This window comes from Rhinoderma darwinii, chromosome 5, assembly GCF_050947455.1.
Source record: "Rhinoderma darwinii isolate aRhiDar2 chromosome 5, aRhiDar2.hap1, whole genome shotgun sequence".
NCBI lineage: Eukaryota > Metazoa > Chordata > Amphibia > Anura > Rhinodermatidae > Rhinoderma > Rhinoderma darwinii.
In genome coordinates, this window is record NC_134691.1 from 153,855,596 (window position 1) to 153,883,332 (window position 27,737).

Genomic DNA, 27,737 nt, shown 5'->3' on the forward strand with positions numbered 1-27,737 from the left:
AAGTATGTCTAGGTATGTATGCGTATGTACTTATACTCTTTCTGTGCTAAATGACTTTTAAAATTCCAGCCTGGTGTCCCATAGTTTCCATACATTCCAGGCCCACTGTAATCTTAATCTGCCCCTGATTACAGGCATCAGCAGTGGCCTGCAAATCCTGGCGACATCCATTGCCATGAACGCTGCCGTGATTTCACTTCATTCCTATTAAAGTATTGTTATTCAGCGCTGACATCATATTTAACCTGTCTGTCCCACCAGACAGATGCTTTATAGGTAAGGTCCCATGGAGTGGCATTGACGTGGCCACGATGCAGCTGCCATCCGTGCTGGGACCCTATTTGGCATGGCTATCAAATCTTTTACTAATGGCTGCAAGTTGTTGCAGGTAAAACAGCTTTATACCTGCAAAATCATGCGGCCATTAATAAATACACCCTTTATATCTGCGCGATTAGCAACTTGAGAACCGTGCGAACAGAGTTTGGCGTGGCTTTTGGATGCATCGCAGCAGCAATGCTGCTCCTCGGGGCATTACCCTTTAGGCTGGGTTCACACGACCTATTTTCAGACGTAAACGAGGTGTATTATGCCTCGTTTTACGTCTGAAAATAGGGCTCCAATACGTCGGCAAACATCTGCCGATTCATTTGAATTGGTTTGCCGACGTACTGTGCAGACGACCAGTAATTTACGCGTCGTCGTTTGACAGCTGTCAAACGACCACGCGTAAATTGACTGCCTCGGCAAAGAAGTGCAGGGCACTTCTTTGCAACGTAATTTGAGCCGTTCTTCATTGAAGTCAATGAAGAGCAGCTCAAGATTTACGAGCGTCACAGACGCCTCGCATAATGCGAGGAGGAGCTTTTACGTCTGAAACAGTCTGTCTTTTCAGACGTAAAAGGCACTTCTCGTGTGCACATACCCTTAGAGGCCAATCAGCAGAGTATTTTGACTAAAATGTTGTTGGACACTCTCTTCTAAGACTATTTTAGGTCTCATTCATAGTTAAGCTCAGTTTGTAGAAATTCAAACAGGAATATATGTCTGTAGTTGGAAATTGATGTGCCATGGAAATAAAATTACCTTTGCATGTATGATATCTGCAGTAGAAATAGATAATTTTCAAATGCTTTAGTGGTACATCAGTATTAAAACTGCGAGCAAAATACATTACATATAATCAAAACTGTCACCTCTCTCAGCTGATGAATCGCTTGGCTCACCATTACTGATAGATTGTCCATTGGATAAAGAGGGACTCAAAGGGGGTGCTCTATTCTATTTAAGAGCAAACTGGCCATATACTGTTCATGCAAGGGGTCCCTCTACTGTCTGTGCCCACCCCTGCTCTGATCCGTGCTGTTATAAAGCTCAGTAATACCAGAAACGGAATAACCCTATTTTAATTACATCTTTCTAAACATTGACTGAATTTAAAATCTTTCAATTAAACAGGTGTTAAAACAATTGGCGAGCAGCAACAACACTTCAGTGGAACGCTAAACCAAGTATGTTAATAAAAAATTGATAATCTACCAAAACCTTCCATCTATGCTACTTCAAAGGCACCGGAGGAGGGACCTCTATAATCTCCTTTTAATTGCAGTTCATTTAATTCATTCTTAGATCTAGTAGAAACAAATAGTAGGTGTATTATTTGAAATTCTATTATTTTGTTTGAATCCAAAACAAACTGATAACTATTAATCAGTCTTGTTCTGCTCTTGCCCTCAGGGCTTTGATATGTGTATAGGTTCAGACAGCACTAGATACGTGGAAGGATGGGGCTTTGCACAGATAGGGCCCAACCCAAATATGAGTATAAAAGAGTATCCGGCACACCAATATTGAAACAAAGGTATTTTTATTTTGTTTTTAATGCCAGTGGCAGAGTGCGACGTTTTGGTCTAAGTGACCTTCATCAGGCACTGAGCCGTGCTGGAAAACTGCATAGACGAGCGCTAGTGGTGCTGATAGCGGCTGGCCGCTGTGTCATGGCTATTGATATGTTCCTAGTATAAGTACTCTATCACAAGTTCTGTTTCACCAGTTGCAAGTACCTTAAACAATGATGGTCACAGTGTATTGCAGTGAAGAAGCAGAGCAATATGCTTAATACATATTGAGAAGAACAGAGCATTTTTGTGCTTTGTATAAAGGGTCGCATGTTCGCATAGAATTAAAACAATCTACAACTTTGGTGAAGCACCACATGCTAGCGGCGATACGCTTGCGCAATTCAGAAAGGGTAGCTGAGTTCTGTGCATGCGCACGTCAAGAACGCTCCCATAATTTCTGGTTCATTTCAATCTGAAGGTGGGCTCTGCCAGCCGGCGTTACCCTCTGCTTACTGAGGTAAGTAAGGTTTCTTTACTGAAGGAAATGTGTTGTTAAGCTCAAAGTTTTTTACTCACTGAGTTCTGCCTTTGGTTCTTTTTCTTGTATTTTGCTGGTCAAACGCAATAAGTTGTGTTTTCTCATGTTATTACCTCATGTATTTTCAGATGTCTACCTCACAAGGAGAGAGCAGGAAAAGAAAGAGAAAATCATGGCATAGGCACTATAGGGAATGTCAGCAGCCTTTACCTGATGATAGGCCTTCTGAACTTTGTTCTGAATGTCAATTAACAGAGAATGCTTGCTCTTTACGGTCACAGACCAGACATTTTTTTTTTTTATTCAAAAATCAACTATTTACAGTATTTGAAGAAGCAAAATCTTCCCATAAATCTAAAGAGACACCAGTTCAATCCCTTCCTGCTCAGATTTATGCTGCATTTGAATCATCTATTTCAGAAGGAGAAAATATTTCAGATAGTTCAGGTTCTGATGACCCTGAAGATTACTACTTCATGAATAAAGAAAAAACTCATAATTTATTAAAGGCCGTAAAGTATGTTGTTGAAACAGATAAAGATGTTTAGACAAAACCTAAATGTGATAAATTGTTCTATTTTCCTACTACAAAGAACAAAGTGTTTACTGGGCATCCTGTACTGGACGAATGGCTAAAACACAACTGGGATAAACCAGAGAAAAAATGTGACTAAGGATCCAGATTCAAATATATGTATAAATTAGATGAAAAATTTTCAGCAAACTAGGAGTCTACACCTAAGGTGGATCTAGCAATGACAAGACTGTCTAGAAAGGCAAATTTTCCCTCTGAAGAATTCTCCCTGATGAAAGAACCTATGGATCGAAAGTCAGAGTTGCTTCTTAAAAAAACCTATACACTTTGGGCGATTTGCGATTTCGATTTTCTTCTGTTTATTTAACAGTAGTACAAAGAGATAATTTAATAAATTTTCTTTATAAAAATAACTTTTTAACATATATTGCTTGCTATCATTATTGTATGTAAGGTCACAACTTTTAACCTCTGCAAATACTTTTTTTAATCATAAATACAATTGTAAAAATGTCTATCTACTTCATTATAACTTCTGTGTTCCCCAGCATTGAACAGGTTAACAGACTCTATAATCAATTATATACTGCATGCACTAACATCCAACCTCTGCTCGTCACCCCCTCAGCCGTTCTCCGACATTGCAGGCGAGAGCAGTGTAAATTGCAGCAGGGCCATGCAGATAGCGCCAAGCGGGCACTCTGGGGTGAGATTACATTCTAGTGTCTGAAGTCTGAGCAGGACCCTGTGCAGTACCGGCCTCACGATGGGGTTTTAAATAAATTACATTAAGGCCGGATTCACACGACCATGAAAAACGATCCATGTGACCGCCGGATTTCCCAGCCCGACCATGGTACATGTGAACGGGACTCCTGGCATCATAGTCATTTAGGCTATAGCCACACGACCGTGGAAAAAAGGTGTCCATTAAAAACTCATCAATTGTCCGTTTTTCATGTCCATTTTTCATCAGTATCTCCAAATTCTCATCCATTTCCAGTCCGTCTTTGATGGGCGTTGAAAAAAAAAAAAATGAATTTAATTTGGCAGGGTTTTTTCGTCCCAATCCCCTGAAAACACCACAGTGCCCATGTAGATAGTGCTGCAATGTCCCTGTAGATAGTGCCAGAGTGCCCACATATGGCAACTTAGTGCCACAGTGCCCATGTAGATAGTGCCGCAATGTCCCTGTAGATAGTGCCACAGTGCCCACATATAGTGACATAGTGCCACAGTGCCCATGTAGATAGTGCCCACATAGTGCCACACTGCCCACATATACTGACATAATACCACAGTGCCCATGTAGATAGTGCCACATTGTCCCTGTAGATAGTGCCACAGTGCCCACATATAGTGACATAGTACCACAGTGCCCATGTAGATAGTGCCCACATAGTGCGACACTGCCAACATATACTGACATAATGCCACAGTGCCCATGTAGATAGTGCCACATTGTCCCTGTAGATAGTGCCACAGTGCCCACATATAGTGACATAGTGCCCCAGTGCCCATGTAGATAGTGCCACAATGTCCATGTAGATAGTGCCACACTGCCTACATATAGTGACACAGTGCCCATGTAGATAGTGCCGCAATGTCATGTAGATACTGCCCACATAGTGCCACAGTGCCCACATATAGTGGCACAGTTCCCACATGCAGTGTCACAGTACCCACATACAGTGCCCACATGTAATGCCAGTGCCCACACGTAATGACAGTGCCCACATAGTACCACCCCCACAAATATAGTTCCACACCCCCTAGCAGATAGCACCCCACCCCCTAGTAGATCGCAGCAACCCCTCCCTTGTAAATCGCACCACCCCTCCCTTGTACATCGCACCCCCTCCCTTGTAGATAGCACCCCCCTTCCTTGTAGATCGCAGCACCCCCTCCCTTGTAGACCGCAGCACCCCCTCCCTTGTAGATCGCAACCCACTCCCTTGTACCTTGTAGATCGCACCCCCACTTCCTTGTTGATCGCACCGCTGTAGCTGCCACTAGGAGCTGAATCCCTGGCCAGAGGTTGCCTACACTTTAGCCGGGGATCAACAAGGAAGGGGGGATGCGATCTACAAGGGAGGGGGTTTGCAATCTACAAGGGAAGTGTGATTTACAAAGGGGGGTAGGATATGTAAGGGGGGTGGTGGTTGGATATGAAAGGGGGGTGCTATCTATAGCGGGGCAGTGTGGCTATATACTAGGAGTCTCTGCTTCCCCACGGAAATGCCGTTCCGTACTGTATCATTTTGTTCAGTACAGAACAGCAGTTTCATGGGGAAGCAGAGTAAGGACAGGGCTGACCAGGCAGTGACGAGGCGGTGGGGCGGAGCTTCCCCTTGTAGATCAGCGTGACGGCACCAGTACAGAATCGATTAAACTATTCTGTTAAAAAACAGAATTGTGAGAGCCCTTGAGGACGAATTCGTCAAATTAATTTGATTAATCGCCCAGCCCTACATCCTCTTCATCAGCCTATAAAGCAGCACTGACCTCAGCACCAGTAGCCAGATCACTAGGTATTTGGCTAAGTGATTAGCTCAAGGTTTATTTATTACAAGAAGTTTCTAGGGAAGACATCTTACAAAATATGCCACTACTCAAAACCGCATCAGAATTTCCCTGTGATTTACCTTAAATGTGGCAAAATTTTCATCAAGATCTTTGGCGCTTACCAATGCGGCCTGCAGAGCCCTGTGGATAAAATAGTTAAAACAGTGGCCAAGGGATTTATCATCGAAAAATCATTTTTGTAATCTCCCTTTTCAGTCAAGCTCACTTTTTGGTCCACAATTAGAGACAATTTTGAAATATTTAATGGTGGGAAAGGGGTCAAGTTTCTAGATACCAGGAGAAAAGCACCACCCAGATACTTTTGTAACCAAAGAAGGAGATCTCCAAAATTTAATGGAAACAACAGACATAACCGGAAAATTCTGGCTCTTTCAAAAAGAAAAACATCGATCAAAAACCTTCAGGTTTACCATACCGGAGCTCTAATAACCCGGCTAAAAGCCAGAGTGCAGAATTTTTATATTCAGTGGTTCAGAACCTCCTCAGATGCCTGGGTATCATCGACAGTACAGAGGGGTTATACACTGGAGTTCGAATGGTTTTCATCAGATAAGTTTTTCCTAAATTCCGAAAAGAATCCTGTAATTTTACAACTTCTTCAAGAATTTATTCTAAAAGCACCCTCCCAAGAAGTCCCATTTTCAAAAAAAGGAAAAGGAGTCAAGAGTTTTTCCCATCCCAAAGCCAGGAAACCGCTGGAGATGATAGATTTCAAATTCCTCAACAAATTCCTGGTAAAAATGAAGTTTAAAACAGAAACCATCCCCTAAATAATGACATTGCTGGAAAAGGACAACTATCTAGCTACTATAGATCTCTCAGCGATGTCTACCTACATATATAAATTTTGATCAAACATCGAAAATTCCTGCGAATTGCGATAAATACATCTGCAGGAATAAGTCACCTACAGTTTACAATCATATCATCCACTTCGAGAGTCTTCACAAAAGTTGCAGTTGTACTGACAGCAGCTTCCAGGATGAAAGAGGTATGTGTTGTCCTGTACCTCGACGAAAGTTTCACCCAAGCAGTAACTCCTAACCGATTTACAAACTGCCATAAAGGTGTTACAGGAACATGGTTTTATTGTAAACCACAAAAAAAAAAAAATCACAATTGATCCCTAGAAATCAGCTAAAATAACTGGGTTTCATAGTCAACTAAGCATCTAAAGTAAAGTTATCTCAAGAAAGAATCCAAACTATTTTGTGGGCGGTGAAACATCTCAAATGTCACCCCAATATGTTAATCCGCTCCGCCATGAGGGTCTTCGGTCTCCTGATATCTTCAATAGATGCAGTATCCTGGAACAAGTCTCACATTAAATCTCTTCAGAGCAATATTCTCTGTGCTTGGATCAAATGTCACAACTTGCTAGAGAAAACTATGATGGTCTTTTTGTCCACTCAACAAGATCTCAAGTGGGGGCTGAATCCACAACATCTCCTGTGCGGAGATTCTCTGATTCCTCAAACTTGCAAAGTCCTCACTACAGATGCATCCGCTTGGGGCTGGCGTGCCCATGTAGACGATCTATGGGTCCAAAATAGTTGGAAACAATGTTGTCCTCCAATATGAGGTAGGACATGGCAAGTAAGACTGGCCTTATCACATTTTCAGGACCAGCTTATCAACTGAAAAGTCTTAGTCCAATCTGACAATCTGGCCACGGGAAAATGTATGTTATAGGCAGAACACAATATGGTAGGAATTTCTGCAATTAATATCAGAGGCATTCTGAACAAGAAAGCAGACTTCCTCAGTCGTAGCACTCTCCAGACGAGGAAATGGAGCCTCAACCCCTCTGTCTTTACTTAAGTAGTGGAGAGAATGAGGTGTCTAGTCCTATATGGTATGGCAACAGAGGGGAATTCAAAAGTTCACAAGTTTTGCTCCCTTTATCAAACTTGTCAAGTGATGGGAAAGGACAGTCTATCAATCAGTTGGAGGAAAGGTCCCGATTTACATTTATCCTCCTCTCCAGTTAATACCGAGGGTCCTCAGGAAAATCTTGGAGGATCAAGCAGAGATGATAGCCATCCTTCCATTTTGGCCTCACAGAGCGTGGCTCTTGCTCATGTAGTCGCTATCAAAAGGCAAATTTTGGAGACTACCATTGAAAACAGACCTTCTATTTAAAAAAGGACTCCTCCATCCTCACCCTCACAACTTGCACCTCATGGCTTGGAGACCTTAGCAAATTAGGTTTTACTTCAGATGTTAGCAACACCATTCTGGAAGTCAACAACTGTTAAAAATATATAACAGTGTCTGGAATAGTGTACTCAAAAAGCCTTAGTACCAGATTCTCTCAATTTTTACAGGACGGTTTCAATAAAGGCCTAAAACTGAACACCCTTAGAGTAAATTTTACTGTGATTAATGCACAGTTACAGGCAAGGTTTTCTAACCAACATCTTATTAAGGGATTTTTCAGGGCTTTAAAAAATATTAGTCCGGGGGGGCGTGGCCAGGCACGGATGTGAGCGGTCGCACTGAACCTTAGCTCCGTGTGCTGAACCCTGTATTTCATCCTGTGGAGAAAGTATTTCAGCCAAAATTCCTTACCTGTTGAGAAAGAAGGGTAGGAAACCCACTCGGCACAATATGGGACCCTCCAAGACATCGGGAGCGGTGGAAAAACTGAAAGAGTTCGCCAGGAACTCGGGACAAGATGGCGCCAGGGGTGAGCAGTCCTCGTCGGCACATGTTCAGGAGAGACGGCCTGCTGCACTCGCTGAGGCAGGGGAAGCGGTGCCCCCTGAGTTAACGCTGAAGCAGGTGACGGAGACGCTCCTGGCGGCGATTCTGGAGACTCGTACCTCGGTAACAACGAAGGTGGAGGAGGTGAAGGTGGATGTCGGTCTGATGCGGCAGGACCTCCATAATCTGAGAGACCGGGTAACGCAGGTTGAGACAAGGGTTTCGGACCTGGAAGATGTAACGGCTGCAGTACCGCGCACGCTGAGAGACCTGTCGGGGAAAGTGGAGTTGTGGCGCCAAAAAGCAGATGATCTCGAGAATCGACTGAGAAGAAATAATCTGAGGATAATAGGTCTCCCTAAAAGGTCGGAGGGGCCCAGACCAGATGAATTTGTGGAGAAGTGGCTGAAAGACCTATTTCCGGATACAGTATTTTCAATGGCCTTTGCAGTTGAAAGGGCGCACAGAGTGCCAGCGAAACCACCACCACCCGGGGCGAATCCCAGACCATTGCTGGCGAGATTGCTAAATTGCAAAGACCGAGATTTGGTGCTGCAGGCGGCAAGGCGCAAAGGAGAGATCAGAGTGGAGAACACGACGGTGTCCATTTTCCCGGATTTTTCCCCGGAGCTACAACGACAGAGGGCCTCGTACATGCACGTCAAGAGACGACTTCGGGAGCGTCAGATCCCATATTCTATGGCGTACCCTGCGCGACTGAGGGTTGTGGATGGAGAGAGATCTGTGTTCTTCACTACCCCTGAGGCGGCAGATGAGTGGCTCACCAGACATGGACGATCTCCTCGACGCTGACTTGAAGACCATGTGTTATATGAAGGGGACAGTGAGTTTACATGATTGCAATATGCATTTTATGAGGGGTCCCTATGCAGTGGATGTTTGATCTCGCACACACATGGGTTATATTCATGGAAGTGTTCTCGATGTACTGAGTATATGTATGTACTAAACCTTGAAGAAGATAAGGGGAGAGGGGCAGATATATTGAGGCGACTTCGGAGTAAAATGTTATGGTTTAAATAACTGGATTAATTATCCTCACGTTTATCTAAGTTATAAAGAAGGAAACATGGAATCTTATATGGCTGAAATACAGCTTAACAAAGGGTGAAGCCATTGAAAAGGTACTATTGCTTAACTTGATTCCTCTGTGTTACTAACCTAAGCAGTGGAAACTTCCCCCGTTTGTATGCACTTTTTTATGCCTTGTAGGCTTAAGCAGCTCCTGATGAGCTTAATTGTTCAAAGTTACTGGTTTAAAGTTCAAAACGGTTTTGCATGCCTGCTACATGATGACATGGGAACAGGGTCCTATTATCACTGATCGCTGATTGTGGGGGGACGGTGCCTTCACATAGAGATATGGTATAGAGTGGAATATGGCGACACTTAAATTTATGTCCTGGAATGTGAGGGGAATGGGAACGCCGGGTAAGAGAAATGTGATCTTTTCTATACTACGGAGGCACATGCCTCATATTATATGCCTTCAGGAAACGCATCTTACGGCAGATAAGGTGCATATGCTGAGTAAATCTTGGATTCAATGGGGGCGGCATGCTACTAGATCCTCAGCATCACGGGGAGTATCACTGCTAATACATAGGAATTTACGCTGGGAGGCGTTACATACAAGAATAGATGCTGATGGTAGATATGTGCTGGTTCATGCTAATGTAAACTCTGTCCCTTATGTCATAATTGGTATATACAACCCGCCACAGGGCTCAATGAGTATAATCAGAGAGGCCATCACATTCGCATCCACTTATCAGGAGGCGCGAGTTATACTAATGGGGGACCTGAACCTCACCATAGACCCTCTGTTGGATCGCTTTACTGTTAGGTCGGCCCCCCGGGACCCCACGAGCCCCACTCCGCTAGCATCTATGATAGAGGAGATAGGATGGTTGGATCTATGGAGAGTGAGTCACCCGGGAATAAGGGAATACACGTGCCATACTCCGCAGTTTAACGCTTTGTCTCGCATTGACTATGTGTTGGGATCTCCCGCCATTTTCTCAAGCATGGCTTCTATAGAGCACTTGCCCAGAGGGGTGTCGGATCATAGCCCGATCCTTTTACAGTTACATCAACGGGCGGAGGGAAGGAGGGGAGCTCTTAAGATACACCCATTTTGGTTGCAATTGTTTACGGGAAGTGACAGAATACCTGACCAGCTAGAAGTCTTTTTAGAAGCGCATTCTCAAGAACAAAATAGTGCACTGGTGTGGGATACATTAAAAGCGTATTTGAGAGGGTGCTTGAGATCCTCTATTTCCTATGTTAAACGCTCCTCAGCTAGACAAGAACTGGATTTAGCACAACAATGCAGGGGTTTAGAGGATACTTTCGTACGGGACCCATCCCAGGGTAACAGAGAAGCGTGGCTGGCAGCGGGCAGACAATACTTGCTTCTAGTCAAGGAAAAGGCAGCAAGAAGGATATTCTTCTCTAAACAATCCTTTTTTGAGCACGGTAATCAGTCGAGTAAGCTGCTTGCACAAATAGCGAAACAGAATACCATGTCCCCTCCAGTGCTACGTATATCCCAACCAAACCAGGGTACAGCTACTACACCATTAGACATACTGAATAGATTTGCAGATTTTTATGGGGAACTCTACACTTCGCAGGCGCAGTATTCGATGGAGGAATTGAACTCCTATTTAGATAGGGCGAACTTCCCAGGGTTGTCAGAGGAGAATAGAATCAAGTTAGAGGCCCCTTTCTCGGTACAGGAGATAGAAGAATGCTTATCCTCCATGACAAAAGGGAAGGCGTCAGGACCGGATGGTCTCCCTCTAGAGGTGTATATTAAATATGCAGATACTCTAAATCCCCAGTTATTGAATGTATTTGAGGATGCCTTGCAGAAGGGTGAATTACCAGTCTCGATGAAGGATGCCACTATAGTTGTCATTTTGAAACCAGGGAAAAATTCAGAGGAATGTGAGTCGTACCGCCCGATATCCCTACTCAATGTGGATTATAAAATCCTAACCAAACTTTTAGCTAATAGACTTAGTGGCGCTATCACAGATATTATTCATCCGGACCAATCCGGTTTTATCCCAGGCAAATCAACATCGGATAATATCCGCAGAGCTCAGGTGGTGACCCAGATAGGGTGGTGGGAGCAGCAGGACTGGGCATTGGCCTCGTTGGACGCGGCTAAGGCCTTTGATTCAGTAGAATGGCCTTATTTGTTTGAGGTCCTTCGCAGATTTGGGTTTGGCGAAAGATTCCTTAAATGGATTAACATCCTATACAAAGATCCGAAAGCATCGGTGTTGGTCAATGGGATTTTGTCTCCCTCCTTTTGTCTCCATAGAGGCACGAGGCAGGGATGCCCCCTGTCCCCTCTTCTGTTTGCAGTGGCCATTGAGCCCCTGGCTATCCGCATCCGTCTAGATGCGGCTTTTCAGGGTATCCGCATAGGACCACGGGAGGATTGGATCGGACTTTATGCCGATGACATGATTTTGTATATGGCTAATCCAAACGCCTCCTTACCAAGAGCAATGACAATACTGGAAGAGTTTGGACGGTTCTCAGGCCTATATATCAATTGGAGTAAGTCATTTCTTATGCCCCTTAGACCCGATAACTGTGGGTGGGATATGGAGTTCCAGGGCCTGCAGGTGGTTTCCTGTTTTAAATACTTAGGGGTCTATATAGTAAGGGATAGTGGCGCTTCATATGATTTAAATATATATCCCCTTTTGACATATTTGAGAGATAAATTTGCTGTCTGGAAGGCACTCCCTATATCGACAGCAGGAAGAATAAATTTAATTAAGATGATAGTGCTGCCCAAAATGTTATACCTCCTAGAACACGCGGACACCCTGGTCCCTAAACGATTTTTCAACCTGGTAAGCTCCTTATTTTCCTCATTTGTATGGGGGGGAGAGTCGCCCCAAGCTTAAACTTAGCACACTCCAACGCCCCAAGGAACAGGCGGGGGCTGCTCTACCGGACGTGTTCTTGTATTACTTGGCAGGCCAATTAAGATATATTAAGGCATGGGTGGCTGAGGAACCAATGCCTAATGCAGATCTCCACTTGGCCCATTTTCTGAGGATCCCCTCTTTGTGGCCCATACTTGAGCCGCATGGATATAGCCCTAGGCATTCCTTGCCAATAATTAAACTAGCCAGGCAGGTCTGGTCACATGTTAAGAAAGTTCTGGAATGGGAGGACATAGTTGCAGAGCTGCCACTTTGGTCTCATCAGGGTCTTTCTCATTTTAGGGGGATGCAGGATTCTGATTTCTGGATTGAAGTAGGTATAACGCAGGTGCAAAACCTGATAGATGACGAGGGACATATGATATCAGCCAGAGAGATACAGGATACATTCCGGGTCCCTGAGAGAGATGCATTCCGCTGTGTACAGATTAGGCATGCTTTTCAATCCCAGTTCAGGGAAGATCAGAGATCCATTTCTTCACTTCCACTCATTGGTATTCTGAGAACACAGGGACCAAGGGGGATGGTATCTGCCCTTTATACTTACCTCCTGTCGCAGAGGGTCGCTCACGCTGAAATGTCGGTTGAGGTTGGATGGAGGGGTCTTATTCCCACACTATCCAGTGAGGACTGGGGGGAGGCCATGGGATCGCATCTCTTGGTCTCGCCTGCAGCGAACAATAAATTGACGCAATTGTACATCATACACAGATGCTATATTACCCCTATCAGATTATATCGGATGGGAAGGGCACCTGACACACGATGCCCTAGATGCTCTCAAGATCAGGCTGGCTTCGATCATATGATGTGGTTATGCCCAGTCATAGCCAATTTCTGGAAAGAAGTGACGCAAATACTGTCCTCAATTATGACCAACCCGATTCCATGTGAACCAGGTTTATGCTTATTGGGGCTGTTGGGAGAGAGGACCCGGACACACTACGAGGGTATCTTCCTGCGAGAAGCCCTGTTTTTAGCCAGGAAAGCGATAGCTATCCGATGGATGGGGGACACTTTTCCAGATACATCACAATGGAAAAGCTTGGTCAATGCCATTCTCCCATATGAAAATATAGTATATAAACATAGAGGTTGTCAATATAAATTCTTGAAAATATGGGGAGAGTGGTGCTCCTCACCTCTTGCCTCCTTCAGCGTGGGCGACCTTAGAGAATCCTTACCACTTCAAGTAGGAGGGATCTGAGATCTATTTGACCAGGTATTTAATGCCCTAGGTGTGAGAATGGAGCCGGGTTCTGGTAAATAACTGCGACCTGTATGTCTACAGAATCACAAATAAGTGAGACATTGACCTGCCTGCGTGCAGTGAATATTTGCAGTCTCCTGTGACTCGCCTTTATGTATAAATGTGAATTGCAAACTCTTGTTTCTAATGTGTATTCATGGTATGCAGGAATATCAATGTTAAAGTCATTATTTTGCTTCCATTTGCTGATGATTTTTGTATGTACTTTTACAATAAACCGAGTTTAAAAAAATAATAAAAATATTAGTCCACTAGTTCATGCTCCACTGCCAGTTTGGGACTTCTGTCAGCATTATGTAAACATCCATTTGAACCAATTCAAGAGTAAACTATTAAACTGGGCATCAACTATTAAATTCCTAACATTTAAAGCTTTTTTTCTGTTCGCCATCACGAAAGCAAGAAGTATCAATGAGTTACAGGCACTCTCTTACAAAGAAGCTTATTTCAGAGACTGTTTAATATTACATACCATGCCTGGTTTCATTCCCAAACTGGCCTCCTTTAAAAATACTCAGGAAATCTTTTTACCTGTCATGTATCCAAATCCTCTAGATGATGATCAAGAAATATAGCATACATTAGATGTTAGAAGAGCAGTGCTGTCATATATTGAAAGAACAAGATATTTCAGAATGTCCTAGCTCTTTTACAGCATCAAGGTCCCAATAAGGCCTCATTTACACGAGCGTGTGCGTTTTGCGCGCGAATAAAACGCAGCGTATTGCGCGCGTTGGCATTGCGTTTGCACTGCGTATACGCAGCGTTGTTGCGTTTTTAACGCGCGCACGACTAGCGTTTGCCACGCGCGTAAAAAACGCAGAGGGGATTCATGAGAGGCCAGCCTACAAATAGGCCAGCTGGCCCAACCCCTGCTTGCTGGGAGAAGCAGGTTTTGCACCTTATTTCCGCCTCTGCAGAAACCCCAGTGTGTGTTTCTCCATTGAAGTTGGAATTGGCTTTGCACGGCACACTTATGCCTTCTCAGTCGCTGGCACGTGTGCTTCTTGCCTGGATGATCTCACGTCGTTTTGGGGAGCGTCGACCCATGCTGCAGCACCAGACGCCTGTAAGATGTCGCATTTGGGTTCATCCACTTGTGGCCCAACGTACGAAGAAAGGCCATTTCCATAAAAATACGGCATTCTGAAAAACTTAGAGCCTTCTGCCGCATGTCTGTGGGCACATTTGACCTTCTGCTTGAGCAGATTCGCTCTGGTCTCACCTACAAGAATACCAACATGAGACGCTGCATTTCGCCCGAGGAACGTCTGCTTGTGACCTTGAGGTATGTGTGCAGCTGCTATTACTTAGTCAATGACGCTGTCTGCTTTACCAGCCCCCCTTAACATGTGTTGTGGCTTTCTTTTTCTTTCTCTTTGTTTTCTAGATTTCTGGCCACAGGCAATAGTTATCATTCGTTACATTTTGAATTTCTTTTGGGAGTGACCACCATTTAGTTCATTGTCACATCCACCTGTGTTGTGTTGTGGCAGAGGTTAAAGACCACGGTCATGCCTCAGCCCACGACAGAACAGTGGCTAAGAATTTCAGAGGGATTTATTAGAGCAAGTGAATCTCCAAATTGCATTGGTGCCCTAGACGGCAAACACATTAGTGTGAGAAAGCCCCCACGCAGTGGCTCGCAATACTATAACTACAAGCAGTTTTTTTCCATGGTATTGTTAGCCTTGGCGGACACGAATTATTGTTTCACTATTGTTGACATCGGCTCGTATGGAAGCTCGGCAGATGCCCGCATATTCCGTTCATCAAGAATGGGGAAGCGACTCGTGAACCTTCCATCCTCCCGGGCTCCAGCGGACCCCCAATCCCGTATGTCATCGTGGCGGATGAGGGGTTTGCCCTGACAAGGCAAGTCATGCGTCCTTTTGAGAGAAGGGGCTTGGATGACCGTCGGCGCATGTTCAATCTCCGCCTAGGCCGAGCTCGTCGATGTGTGGACTGTGCCTTTGGCATTATGTCGCACAGGTGGCGTGTCTTTCTGACGACAATGCAATTGTCCATGCAGAATGTGACACGTGTTATACAAGCGTGTGTCGTTCTGCATAACTTCTGCTGCATTAATGATGCTACCTTTGATGCAGAATATATCCTAACACATGCAGGCAGCAGCCACACTGTCCCGGTTATTCCGCTTGGCCGATCTCTCTCATCCGGCCTTCGAGTGCGGGATACTTTGGCGGCATATTTCGAGTGCCCATCAGGAGCCGCACCGTGGGGGCGTGATGACCTTTGAAGGGTTGTCTGTTGTTTGGAGGCTTCACTACACACGTCACATGTAGCCAGGGTTTTTGGAAGTTTTTTGGGATCGTGTTGGGTTAGGGACTCGCAAAACATGAGGAACCTTGACGCGGGTTGCGAGCTTACATCTGTCGGGGTTTGAGCAGGACTTTTGACATTTGGCAACATGCTTTCTGGAGATAGAATGATGGGCGGCCTAAAGTTAGGCAAGTCCAATTGCAAGTGTACTTAGTGTGCTTCGGGGCCCATGACAGCACCCAAACGTTCTCACCTCTTGCAAACAATGTCAAACCTCGAGAGATTAACTAAAACCTCATATCACGTGTGCATGCATTGGGCCCAAAGGCCCGAAGTGTGTGAGGGTATAGCCAAAATAAATGTGGGTCAAACATTGTGTTGAGGGGTGTGAAATAAAAACAACAAGCAATAGAAACAATCAACATCCATGTTTTTTATGTGTTCGGAATTCACACTATGGAAACATGGTGTGGTCAGTAAAATAAACATACATATTGTAGCAACAAAAGAACACCAACATGGTGTAACCTACATGAGAGGACGAGTTGCCATCCACTAATAAAAAACAAATTGGCCGCCCAACTATCACAACACCAACACACTCACAGGTGTTGGTAGTGGTGGCCCGGGGAGGAATACGCCGGCATTTCAGCACCACTATGCTGGACCTGGAGCTGCGGAGGTTGTTCCTCGCCAGCATAGTGGTGCTGATGTTGTCCGTGGTACGTTGGGGCAGGGAAGTGGGGAGCCATAGGGCGCATATAGGGGTGCGGCCGTGCCATCTGGGGGCTGGATGGTATGTTGCCGGCAATTGGGGCGTGGTGGCCGGCATGTCTAATCCGTGCCACTGCTCTATGGCAGTGAAGCAGTGGTTTGGATTGTGGGGGGGTGTGGAGGCGTCGATCAAGGTTATGATCGACGCTTGCAGCCGGGCCATGCGATCCATGGGGACCAGCCGGAGTAGGGGAACTATGCTGCGCCCAAAGAAGTCGTTGCCGTCCTCATCCGCGGCTCGGCGTAGATATTCCAGTACCCGGCTATCAACTTGGCCACCAGCGGAGGCCTGTGGAGCACGGCGCTGGCGAGTTGGGGCACGCACGGGGCACTCCTCAGCCGGAGAGGCGACGGCCCGTGCAGACTGGACAGGGGCAGGGTCCAGGGGTGTCGGCTCGGGGCTAAGGGGCAGGACATGGGCAGCAGGAGGTTGCGGCAGAGACTCTCCGATGTCCGTGTCCTCAGTTGTGTCATCCAAATTGTCAGTGGGTCTATAATGGGAAAATTGCGTAAGAACAGAATATCGAACAATGCCCACAACAACACGATGGCAAACAGGACATGGGCGAACACACATTAGACACATGCAAAAGCAGAATCACTTACGTGCGCATCTCCATTATGTCCTTCAGGAACATCAAATGTTTTGTATACATGTAGGGGCGCTTACGCGAGCCCCCATCTCCGCTGCGTCCCTTTTCCTCCATTTCTCTGCGGAATTGGTCACGGCAGCTCCGCCACCGTGTTTTGATATCTTGGACTGTTGGAGGAAAAACAAATATAACGCCATAAGAACTGTGCCCTCTCACTAAAATGAGGGGCCCTACCCTGCCAATGACATGGCACACGGTGATGCGCCTGCTCCACAAAAGGTCATTGGGCAATTGCGCGGAAGACACATACAGGGCCACAGTTCTTCAATAGGGATGACACTGCATTGCCTGAAAAAACATGGTACTCACCCAACCGACTGCGGTCCCGGGTTCGGCCACTCTCCCACTCCTCGCCAACAAGCTCCTTCGCTACCTCCTCCCAGGCGTCCTCCTTGACCGTGCGGTCGTGGTACGCCTCCGCGCGAGTGTCCCAAATAGCCCCATGGTCCTGGACCAGGGTGATGAGGCGCTCTACGTCAATCCCACGCGGCATGGCAGCAGATCTCAGTGGAGGGAAAGTTCTGTGACAACAGGCTTGCCCACTCGCAGTGAAAACGCAAGCACTTCCTGGTTTTTGTTTGCTTTGTCCAGCTTTATAAACTCTTTTTCATGGACATAACAAGTGATGCGTGAAATTCGCGCATGCAACGCAGGAGCTTCCGTGTGTCATGCGTGTTTTTCACGCACCCATTGACTTCAATGGGTGCGTGATGCGCGAAAAACGCACGATTATAGAACATGTCGTGAGTTTTACGCAACGCACTCGCGCTGCGCAAAATACACGCATCGTCTGCACTGCCCCATAGAGTAATATAGGTGCGTACGACACGCGTGAAAAGCACGCGCGTCGCACGCGCGTATATTACGCTCGTGTAAATTAGGCCTAAAGGTGATGAATCAAGCAAAGCCGCTTAATGATCTCAATTCTCCTTTACAATTTAGAGGGCACTCCACATGCTCTACTGTCACCTATTGGGCAGAGCTGGGTCAAGTTCCATTGGAACAAATTTGCAAGACTGCCACATGATCTTCAACTACCATGTTTATGAAACATTACAGGTTTGACATTCTCGCAGCAGAAGGTTTTAATTTTGGCAAATGAGTGCTTTAAATAGCATATTCAATTTCCCCCATTAGTTTATTGCTTTACAAATCCCATATGTTTGTGTTGACATAGGACGATCAGGAAAGATAAAAATTTACTCCCCGAAATTTTCTGGAGTCCGTAGGCAGCACACCCTTTAATAAATGTCTTATTGCTGCATTATAATACAGTCTCCTTGTCCTCTAGCTGAGTTTATGGAGTTGTAGTGATTGATCAATTGATTACTTTAATTGCTACTTAACCTGTCTCTCTGATTGTACCTAGGGATCTTAACCCCTTCACGACCAGCCCTATTTAAGGCGTTTCATAGAAATTAAAGCAAAGTGGAGGTGAAATTTACAAATTTCATTTTTTTTGCTGTAATTCATTTGTAATAAAAAAAAAACAGTAACACAGAACGTTTTACCAGAGAAATGCAACTCAATATTTATTGCCCAGATTCTGCAGCTTTTAGAAATATCCCACATGTGGCCCTATTGTGCTAATGGACTGAAGCACAGGTCTCAGAAGCAAAGGAACACCTAGTGGATTTTGGGCCCTCTTTTTTAAAAAAAAATATTTTTGGCGCCATGTCAGGTTTGAAGAGGTCTTGGGATGCCAAAACAGTGGAAACCCCCCAAAAGTGACCCCATTTTGGAAACAACAACCCTCAAGGAATGTATCTAGGGCTATAGTTAGTATTTTGACTCCACAGTTATTTTTGCTAAATTTATTTGAATTAGTCTGTAAAAATAAATTATTTTTTCTGAAAAAACATAGAATTTTCAAATTTTTACAAGGAATAAAGGAAAAAAAAGCGCCCCAACATTTGTAAAGCAATTTCTTCAGATTACGGCAATACCCCATATATGGTAATAAACGGCTGTTTAGAACAATGGCAGGGCTCAGAAGAGAAGGAGCGCCATTTGGATTTTGGAGCGCAGATTTTGCTGGAATGGTATTCAGTGCTATGTTGCTTTTGCAATGCACTGGAGGGACCAAAACAGTGGAAACCCCCCAAAAGTGACCCCATTTTGGAAACTACACCCCTCAAGGAATTTTTCTAGGGGTATAATGAGCATTTTGAACCCACAGTTTTTTTGCTGAATTTCTTGGAATTAGTCTGTGAAGATGAAAATCTACTTTTTTTCAGAAAAAACGTAGAATTTTCAAGTTTTCACAAGGAATAAAGGAGAAAAAGCGCCTCAGCATTTGTAAAGCAATTTCTCCCGAGTACATCAATACCCCATATGTAGTCATAAACTTCTGTTTGGAAACAGACTTTGCTTGAGTGGTTTTTAGGTGCCATGCCGCATTTGCAGAGCCCCTGAAGTACCAGTACACCTCTTAGAGCATTAATCTAGGAGTGTAGTGAGCATTTTGACCCCACAGATGTTTCATAGATTTTATTAGAATTAGGCAGTGAAATAATTTTTTCCCAAATATATGTAGATTTAGCTCCCAATTTTTTATTTTCACCAATAGGAGAAAAAACACCACACAATTTGTTATTCAATTTCTCCCAAGTATGGCAATACCCCATGTGTGGCCCTAAACTGCTGTTTGGGCACATGGCAGAGCTCAAAATGGAAGGAACGCCATTTGGCTTTTAGAGCGCAGATTTTGATGGATTAGTGTATGGGCGCCATGTCGCATTTGCAGAGTCCCTGGGGTACCAAAGTACAGTAAAAACCCCTCTGAAGTGACTCCATTTTGGAAACAACACCCCTCAAGGCATTTATCATTTACCTGGACATATGGCAGGGCTCAGAATTGAAAGGCACCATGGGCATTTGAGGCCTATTTTGGTGATTTTCACAGCTTTGACCCACAATTGCAGGATTCTGAGGTCAAATAGTACATTTTGCACATTTTGCATCGCCATATTCTGAGAGCCAGAACGTTTTCATTTTTTCTCCGCCAGATTTGTTGTGGGACAATCTGTAGTTTTCATTGGCACCATTTTTGGGTACATGAGATTTCTTTATCACTTTTTATTCCATTTTAATCGGCAGGATTGGAGCCCAGCTCCGGTCCTGGCCGTTACAGCGGGATGTCAGCTGTAAGCTATAGAGATATCACGTTTTTTTGTTCACCACCCCTCCCAAAACATTGAATAAAAAGTGATCAAAATGTTGCATGGTCCCAAAATTGTACCAAACTACAGCCTGTCCCGCAAAAAACAAGCCCTCCCACAGCTTTTTTGATGGAAAAATAAAAAACATATGTAATATACAGCTGACACCCGCTGATGATGGCACAGGCTCAGTCTCGGAGCCCACTCCATCAACATCACATACAGTTACGTGAGAAGGCACTAACACATTAACAGTAACTGTACGTGATTGGCGGGAAGGGGTTAATAACTTATTTGTTTGGGCTGACTCCAGGAAATGACAATTTTGATTAGTAAAGTATTATCTATCTTTCCTCTATATTATTCTTTTGCCCTTTGGGGTAGAATTTGATATTGCACTATCTCACATTTATTTACCTTGGTATTGTACTTCATAAATTGGATTTATTTTGAACCAATACTTGGTATTTCTTATGCTCTTTTGTGTTTCCACAACTATATTGTGTTATTGTATGAACTTTGTTGATATTATTTATATTTATTGATGAATGAATTTATGAAGTAGACACATATTTCTAAAGGGATCAGCTTATTAGGGTTTGTACCTCCATGCTGGCTGTTTCCTGTTTGGTACTTTTTAATTGGTTTTAGATTTAGTTTTTCCCATGTGATCCCAATAAAATGAAAATTAACTCTTTGCATTTTTTGTGTACGTTTGCATGTTTTCCCACACTGCTTTTCTATGCTCCTGGTTGTATACATGTTTTTGGTGTGTGGCAAATTTTGCACATATCATTATAGTTGTAGTGCCTACCCTTCATTTCCATTACAGCCCAAAGAACACTGCTCACTTCTGTGACGATCAGGACCTCCTGATCAAAAAAAGAAGCTGCTTATGTTCTTAGAACAATGGATCAGCCACTCTAGGTCACATACTACAATAGGGTAGGAGGAAAGAGTTTCTATCTGGTGGACTGGAAAAGGTTTGGTTCTGAGGAGAGGTCTTGGGAGCCAGAAGAGAACATTAATGCCCCAACTCTCATCAAAAAGTTCCTCCTACTCTCTGGACCTAAGAAGAGGGGGCGTAAGGGGGGGTACTGTTGTGCTCGTGGTCGCTGACCGCCAGCACGTCTTACTCATCGGCAGCCGCGGCCACAGGACACACAGCTTGCCAGCATCTCCTTCCCCGGAGACGCCAGCACAGACGGCTGTACTTTCCCCTAGTGTGCGCACGCACGCGGATTCACGGCCTTATGGGGCCAGCGCGCGCACACGTAATATGTTCCCTACCTAATCCCTACACATCCTGGATTATAAAAAGGTCTCTGCCCTCTTCCTCCTTGCCTGAGTGTTGTTGGGGCTACCCGTGTTCCTTTTGCAAATGGTCCCTTAGTTGTATCCTGTGTTCCCGTATCCTGTATCCCGTATCCAGTAATTGTGTTTGTTCTAGTGCGAAGTCTAGCGTCTGAGTCGAGTTCACTATATGTGCCAAATGTCATCTGTGCCAAGCATCTGCCACGCCAAGTGTCTGCCAAATCTCCTATCCAGGTACTCTTGTCTTATAGACTATCATTGACTATTGTTTGCTCAGCTGCTACTTCGTTACGGCGAAGCAGCCTAGTGGGTCCACATACCCCATAGCCGTGACAGGTACCAGCAGTGGAATACAGAGAAGGTGAGTTGGCTGTACAGGACAATTTGAAAATAATCAGTACCAGTGAAAAGTGCAGTCATAAAAAAGATGTTTTCCTATTTTAAATCTTTATCACCCTTAATTGTTTCATATCTAACAAAATATAATATAATATAGAACAGGAATTGTAGGAAAAAATTTATTCAACAACTATACCACCCATGTGAAAAAGTAATTTTCCCCTTAAACGTAGTACCTGGTTGGGCCCTGTTTAACAGCAATAAATGCAACCAAACAATTTTAATAACCGGAGAAGGGTCTTGCACATCGCTGTGGAGGAACATTGGCCCATTTTTTAGCCTAGTTATACAGGGTTCAAGTTAGGTTTAAGACTAGGCCACTTCAAAAATTTAATTCTGTTTTAATTTATGTTTTAGGCCATTTAGATATCGACTTGCACTTCTTTTAGGAAATTTAGATATTGACTTGAACCTGTACTTTAGATCATTTTATTGCTATCTTGCTGACCTGGACATTCTGCTTCAGGATTTTCTGCTACAGAGCAGAATTCATGGTTCCATCAATTATATAAAATTGCCCAGGCCTTGAAGTAGCAAAGCATCCTCACACCATCACACTACCATGTCTAACTGTTGGTATGATGTTCTTATTGTAGAATGTAGTGTTCGCTTTATACCAGATGTCCCACATGTCCACAGAACATTATCCCAATAGACATAGGGGTTATGTGAGACAAGCCTTTATGTTTCTTTTGGTTAGCAGTGTTTTTTCGCTTTTCTATGTTTTGCCGAATTTATTTCTAATTATAAAATCTCGAATGCTGACCTTATCAGTGATGAGCAAGGCCTGCAGTTCCTTAGATGTTTGTCCGGTTCTTTCGTGACTTTCTGAATGAGTCATTAATGTAATTCTATTCAATGTTTTCCCCATTTGGAAATAAAGGCTCATAGTTTGCTTGAATCCGAAAGGACTTTGTGACCCCATCGTGGAGATCTTTAAGTCTTCTCACAGGTGGAAAGATTTTATTCAAGTGATGTCCAGACTACAAGACTAATAATAAGTGCCAGTAATATTTTAACGACACTGCTTCTTGCTATTCAAATAAATATCTTAACATGACAACCTCTTTCTGGCTTAATAAACCCCCCGACATTCAGATGTTATCATCGAGAAAGCTCTGGCCAGCTATGGGGAAATGCTGCAGGGGAAATAAATAAGTCAGAGCAAGAGCTGCTGTTGTACTCAGCAGGGGACCCCACTCTATGATGTCAATATGTCCTAATAGGGCATACGGACATGGTTTCCCATACTGAAACAAGCCATTTAAATTCATAAATTGTATCCCCTTTTTATTAGCGCCCTTGGAAACCGCCTAGTCTGCCGAACCCTCATGCAGTCCTATACACAGAATATGAATTCTCTACGCAAGCTGTTCCCAAGGGAATGCAAATTCTTAATATATAAGAAAAAGTTAACAGATGGTGAACCTTCATATTTGAACTTAGTTCCACATTTGCAGCCTATTTAAATGATATAGTTGAATTCCTCCTCAGTTAGTCCTGCTCCTAAACTCATCAGTTCATTAGTATTAGTCAATTGCTATTAAAATAATGCTAATAATTTATTCAAAGTAGCTTGAAAAAATTAAAAACTGTGCCTTATCCTTTGTGGTTCACATATACAGTGAAGGAAATAAGTATTTGATCCCTTGCTGATTTTGTAAGTTTGCCCACTGTCAAAGACATGAACAGTCTAGAATTTTTAGGCTAGGTTAATTTTACCAGTGAGAGATAGATTATATATAAAAAAATAAATAAAAAATCACATTGTCAAAATTATATATATTTATTTGCATTGTGCACAGAGAAATAAGTATTTGATCCCTTTGGCAAACAAGACTTAATACTTGGTGGCAAAACCCTTGTTGGCACGCACAGCAGTCAGACATTTTTAGTAGTTGATGATGAGGTTTCCACACATGTTAGATGGAATTTTGGCCCACTCCTCTTTGCAGATCATCTGTAAATCATTAAGATTTCGAGGCTGTCGCTTGGCAACTCGGATCTTCAGCTCCCTCCATAAGTTTTCGATGGGTTTAAGGTCTGGAGACTGGCTAGGCCACCCCATGACCTTAATGTGCTTCTTTTTGAGCCACTCCTTTGTTGCCTTGGCTGTATGTTTCGGGTAATTGTCATGCTGGAAGACCCAGCCACGAGCCATTTTTAATGTCCTGGTGGAGGGAAGGAGGTTGTCACTCAGGATTTGACGGTACATGGCTCCATCCATTCTCCCATTGATGTGGTGAAGTAGTCCTGTGTCCTTAGCAGAGAAACACCCCCAAAACATAATGTTTCCACCTCCATGCTTGACAGTGGGGACGGTGTTCTTTGGGTCATAGGCAGCATTTCTCTTCCTCCAAAAACGGCGAGTTGAGTTAATGCCAAAGAGCTCAATTTTAGTCTCATCTGACCACAGCACCTTCTCCCAATCACTCTCAGAATCATCCAGATGTTCATTTGCAAACTTCAGACGGGCCTGTACATGTGCCTTCTTGAGCAGGGGGACCTTGCGGGCACTGCAGTATTTTAATCCATTACGGCGTAATTTGTTACCAATGGTTTTCTTGGTGACTGTGGTCCCAGCTGCCTTGAGATCATTAACAAGTTCCCCCGTGCAGTTTTCGGCTGAGCTCTCACCTTCCTCAGGGTCAAGGATACCCCACGAGGTGAGATTTTGCATGGAGCCCCAGATCGATGTCGATTGACAGTCATTTTTTATGTCTTCCATTTTCTTACTATTGCACCAACAGTTGTCTCCTTCTCACCCAGCGTCTTACTTATAGTTTTGTAGCCCATTCCAGCCTTGTGCAGGTCTATGATCTTGTCCCTGACATCCTTAGAAAGCTCTTTGGTCTTGCCCATGTTGTAGAGGTTAGAGTCAGACTGATTAATTGAGTCTGTGGACAGGAGTCTTTTATACAGGTGACCATTTAAAGAGGCTCTGTCACCAGATTTTGCAACCCCTATCTGCTATTGCAGCAGATCGGCGCTGCAATGTAGATTACAGTAACGTTTTTATTTTTAAAAAACGAGCATTTTTGGCCAAGTTATGACCATTTTCGTATTTATGCAAATGAGGCTTGCAAAAGTCCAACTGGGCGTGTTGAAAAGTAAAAGTCCAAGTGGGCGTGTATTATGTGCGTACATCGGGGCGTTTTTACCTCTTTTACTAGCTGGGCGTTGTGTATAGAAGTATCATCCACTTCTCTTCAGAACGCCCAGCTTCTGGCAGTGCAGACACAGCGTGTTCTCCAGAGATCACGCTGTGACGTCACTCACAGGTCCTGCATCGTGTCAGACGAGCGAGGACACATCGACACCAGAGGCTACAGATGATTCTGCAGCAGCATCGGCGTTTGCAGGTAAGTCGATGTAGCTACTTACCTGCAAATGCTGATGCTGCTGCAGAATCAACTGTAGCCTCTGGTGCCGACACGATGCAGGACCTGTGAGTGACGTCACAGATCTGCACTGCCAGAAGCTGGGCGTTCTGAAGAGAAGTGGATGATACTTCTCATCAGAGCGCCCAGCTAGTAAAAGTAGTAAACACACCCCGATGTACGCACATAATACACGCCCAGTTGTACTTTTACTTTTCAACACGCCCAGTTGTACTTTTGCAAGCCACATTTGCATAAATACGAAAATGGTCATAACTTGGCCAAAAATGCTCGTTTTTTAAAAATAAAAACGTTACTGTAATCTACATTGCAGCGCCTATCTGCTGCAATAGCAGATAGGGGTTGCAAAATCTGGTGACAGAGCCTCTTTAAGACAGCTGTCTTTAATGCAGGCACCAAGTTGATTTGGAGCGTGTAACTGGTCTGGAGGAGGCTGAACTCTTAATGGTTGGTAGGGGATCAAATACTTATTTCTCTGTGCACAATGCAAATAAATATATATAATTTTGACAATGTGATTTTCTTTTTTTTTTTTTTATATAATCTATCTCTCACTGGTAAAATTAACCTAGCCTAAAAATTCTAGACTGTTCATGACTTTGACAGTGGGCAAACTTACAAAATCAGCAAGGGATCAAATACTTATTTCCTCCACTGTATAATATTCAGCATTGGGTTTAATCCTTCTTTTACAACTTCTTGTTACATGAGGCATTTGGAACGTGTTATATTCAGTGCTTGCCACTAATGTAATCCATAATTGAATAATATAGAAGTAAAGAACAGAGAGTGATGCTATTTGGCAACAATGGATCAATATTTTAGCACAATGATTATATGATTTACTTTATCTACTAAAGTGATTGTGAATCTTTTTAATGAGTAATGAAAACGCCTTTAAGAAACATTTTGTATGGAAGTCGTCTTTTGAAAGGTCTGATCAAATTTCTTAACATTAGTTTTATTTTGAGCCAAAATAAAATTGATAAATAAGTCCCTGGATGACAGTTAGCGTGATTGTGGATCCATTGTGTAAGGTTAACTCCAAATAGCGATCTCCCTTCTCATATTCATTTGTCTTTATAACGGCTTTGCTATGTAAAACCATACATTCTTGGACAATCAATTTGCCAGACAACAGCTTTACATTTATGCAAAATTCCTATGAGCATCAAAGAAAGTGAAATATGGTTTAAGTTCCTAAACTAAATGTGACATGTCAAGAACTGTATCCTTGTTTGCGCTGAGCAGCTGCTCTTAGTTGGCTTACATGTATCACACTAGAACATAACGTAAATCTTCCAAATATGAAGCTGGCTGCTTCTATCTCTACACTTCCTTTTGTGAGGATTATGAGCACTGGGCTCCCGCAGGACCTGAAATGACATTCCTAATGAATCACAGGGAGAAATTAAAATATGCATCTACATCAGCTTCTGCAGATGTTAAAACATCAAGTATGTTGATGAAATATCTATCCTAGTTGTATGAAATGTTGAATAATAGATAACATGTATCTGTATGAAATTGCGCCCTTTTTTTTACGTATTCAGAAATGCAAAATGAACTATACCTGTTTCTGTGCTCACTTAATACTTGATAAATGCTGATGAAAAAAGTCTGATTCTCAAAGCTGCCCAGAACACAGTCCTTGTATATTCGGAATTCTGCAGCTGTCACTGCTTCTCCCTCAGGAATCTGGGATAAATTAAACTTGAATTCTTTGTGATGTCTTAGACGAGGTGACAGTTCCTTGTCATATTCAACTAAAATAAGAAAACAACATTATTAGATAAACATGTCATATGAGTAGAAAAACAAGATTTTTTCTAATACATAAGGCAAATGTATTTAATTAATGGACATGGAAATTACAGCGCTATATATATACACATATTTATTTATTTATGTTACTTATATAGCGCCAACATATTACGCAGCGCTGTACAGAGGTCCTCTTTTTTTACTGTCCCCATTGGGGCTCACAATCTAAATTCCCTATTGGTATGTTTTTGGGGTGTGGGAGGAAACCCACGCAAACACGGGGAGGAAACATACAAACTCCATGCAGATGTTGTCCTTGGTTGGATTTGAACCCAGGACCCCAGCGCTGCAAGGCAATAGTGCTAACCACTGAGCCACATATATATATATATATATGTATATGTATATATATATATATATATGTATATGTATATATATATATATGTATATGTATATATATATGTATATATATGTATATATATGTGTGTATATATATGTATATATATATATATATATA

At 43.4% G+C, this 27,737-nt stretch overlaps 1 protein-coding gene across 1 annotated transcript in view; it reads right to left on the bottom strand.

The window, feature by feature from the left end:
- Positions 1 to 27,737, bottom strand: part of BMP6 (bone morphogenetic protein 6) — a 265,062-nt gene that overhangs the window by 81,155 nt on the left and 156,170 nt on the right. Inside the window, exon 2 of the mRNA XM_075826660.1 lies at positions 27,030 to 27,222. Coding sequence (XP_075682775.1) covers positions 27,030 to 27,222 — 193 coding nt within the window. The remainder of the gene's footprint in view (positions 1 to 27,029; positions 27,223 to 27,737) is intronic.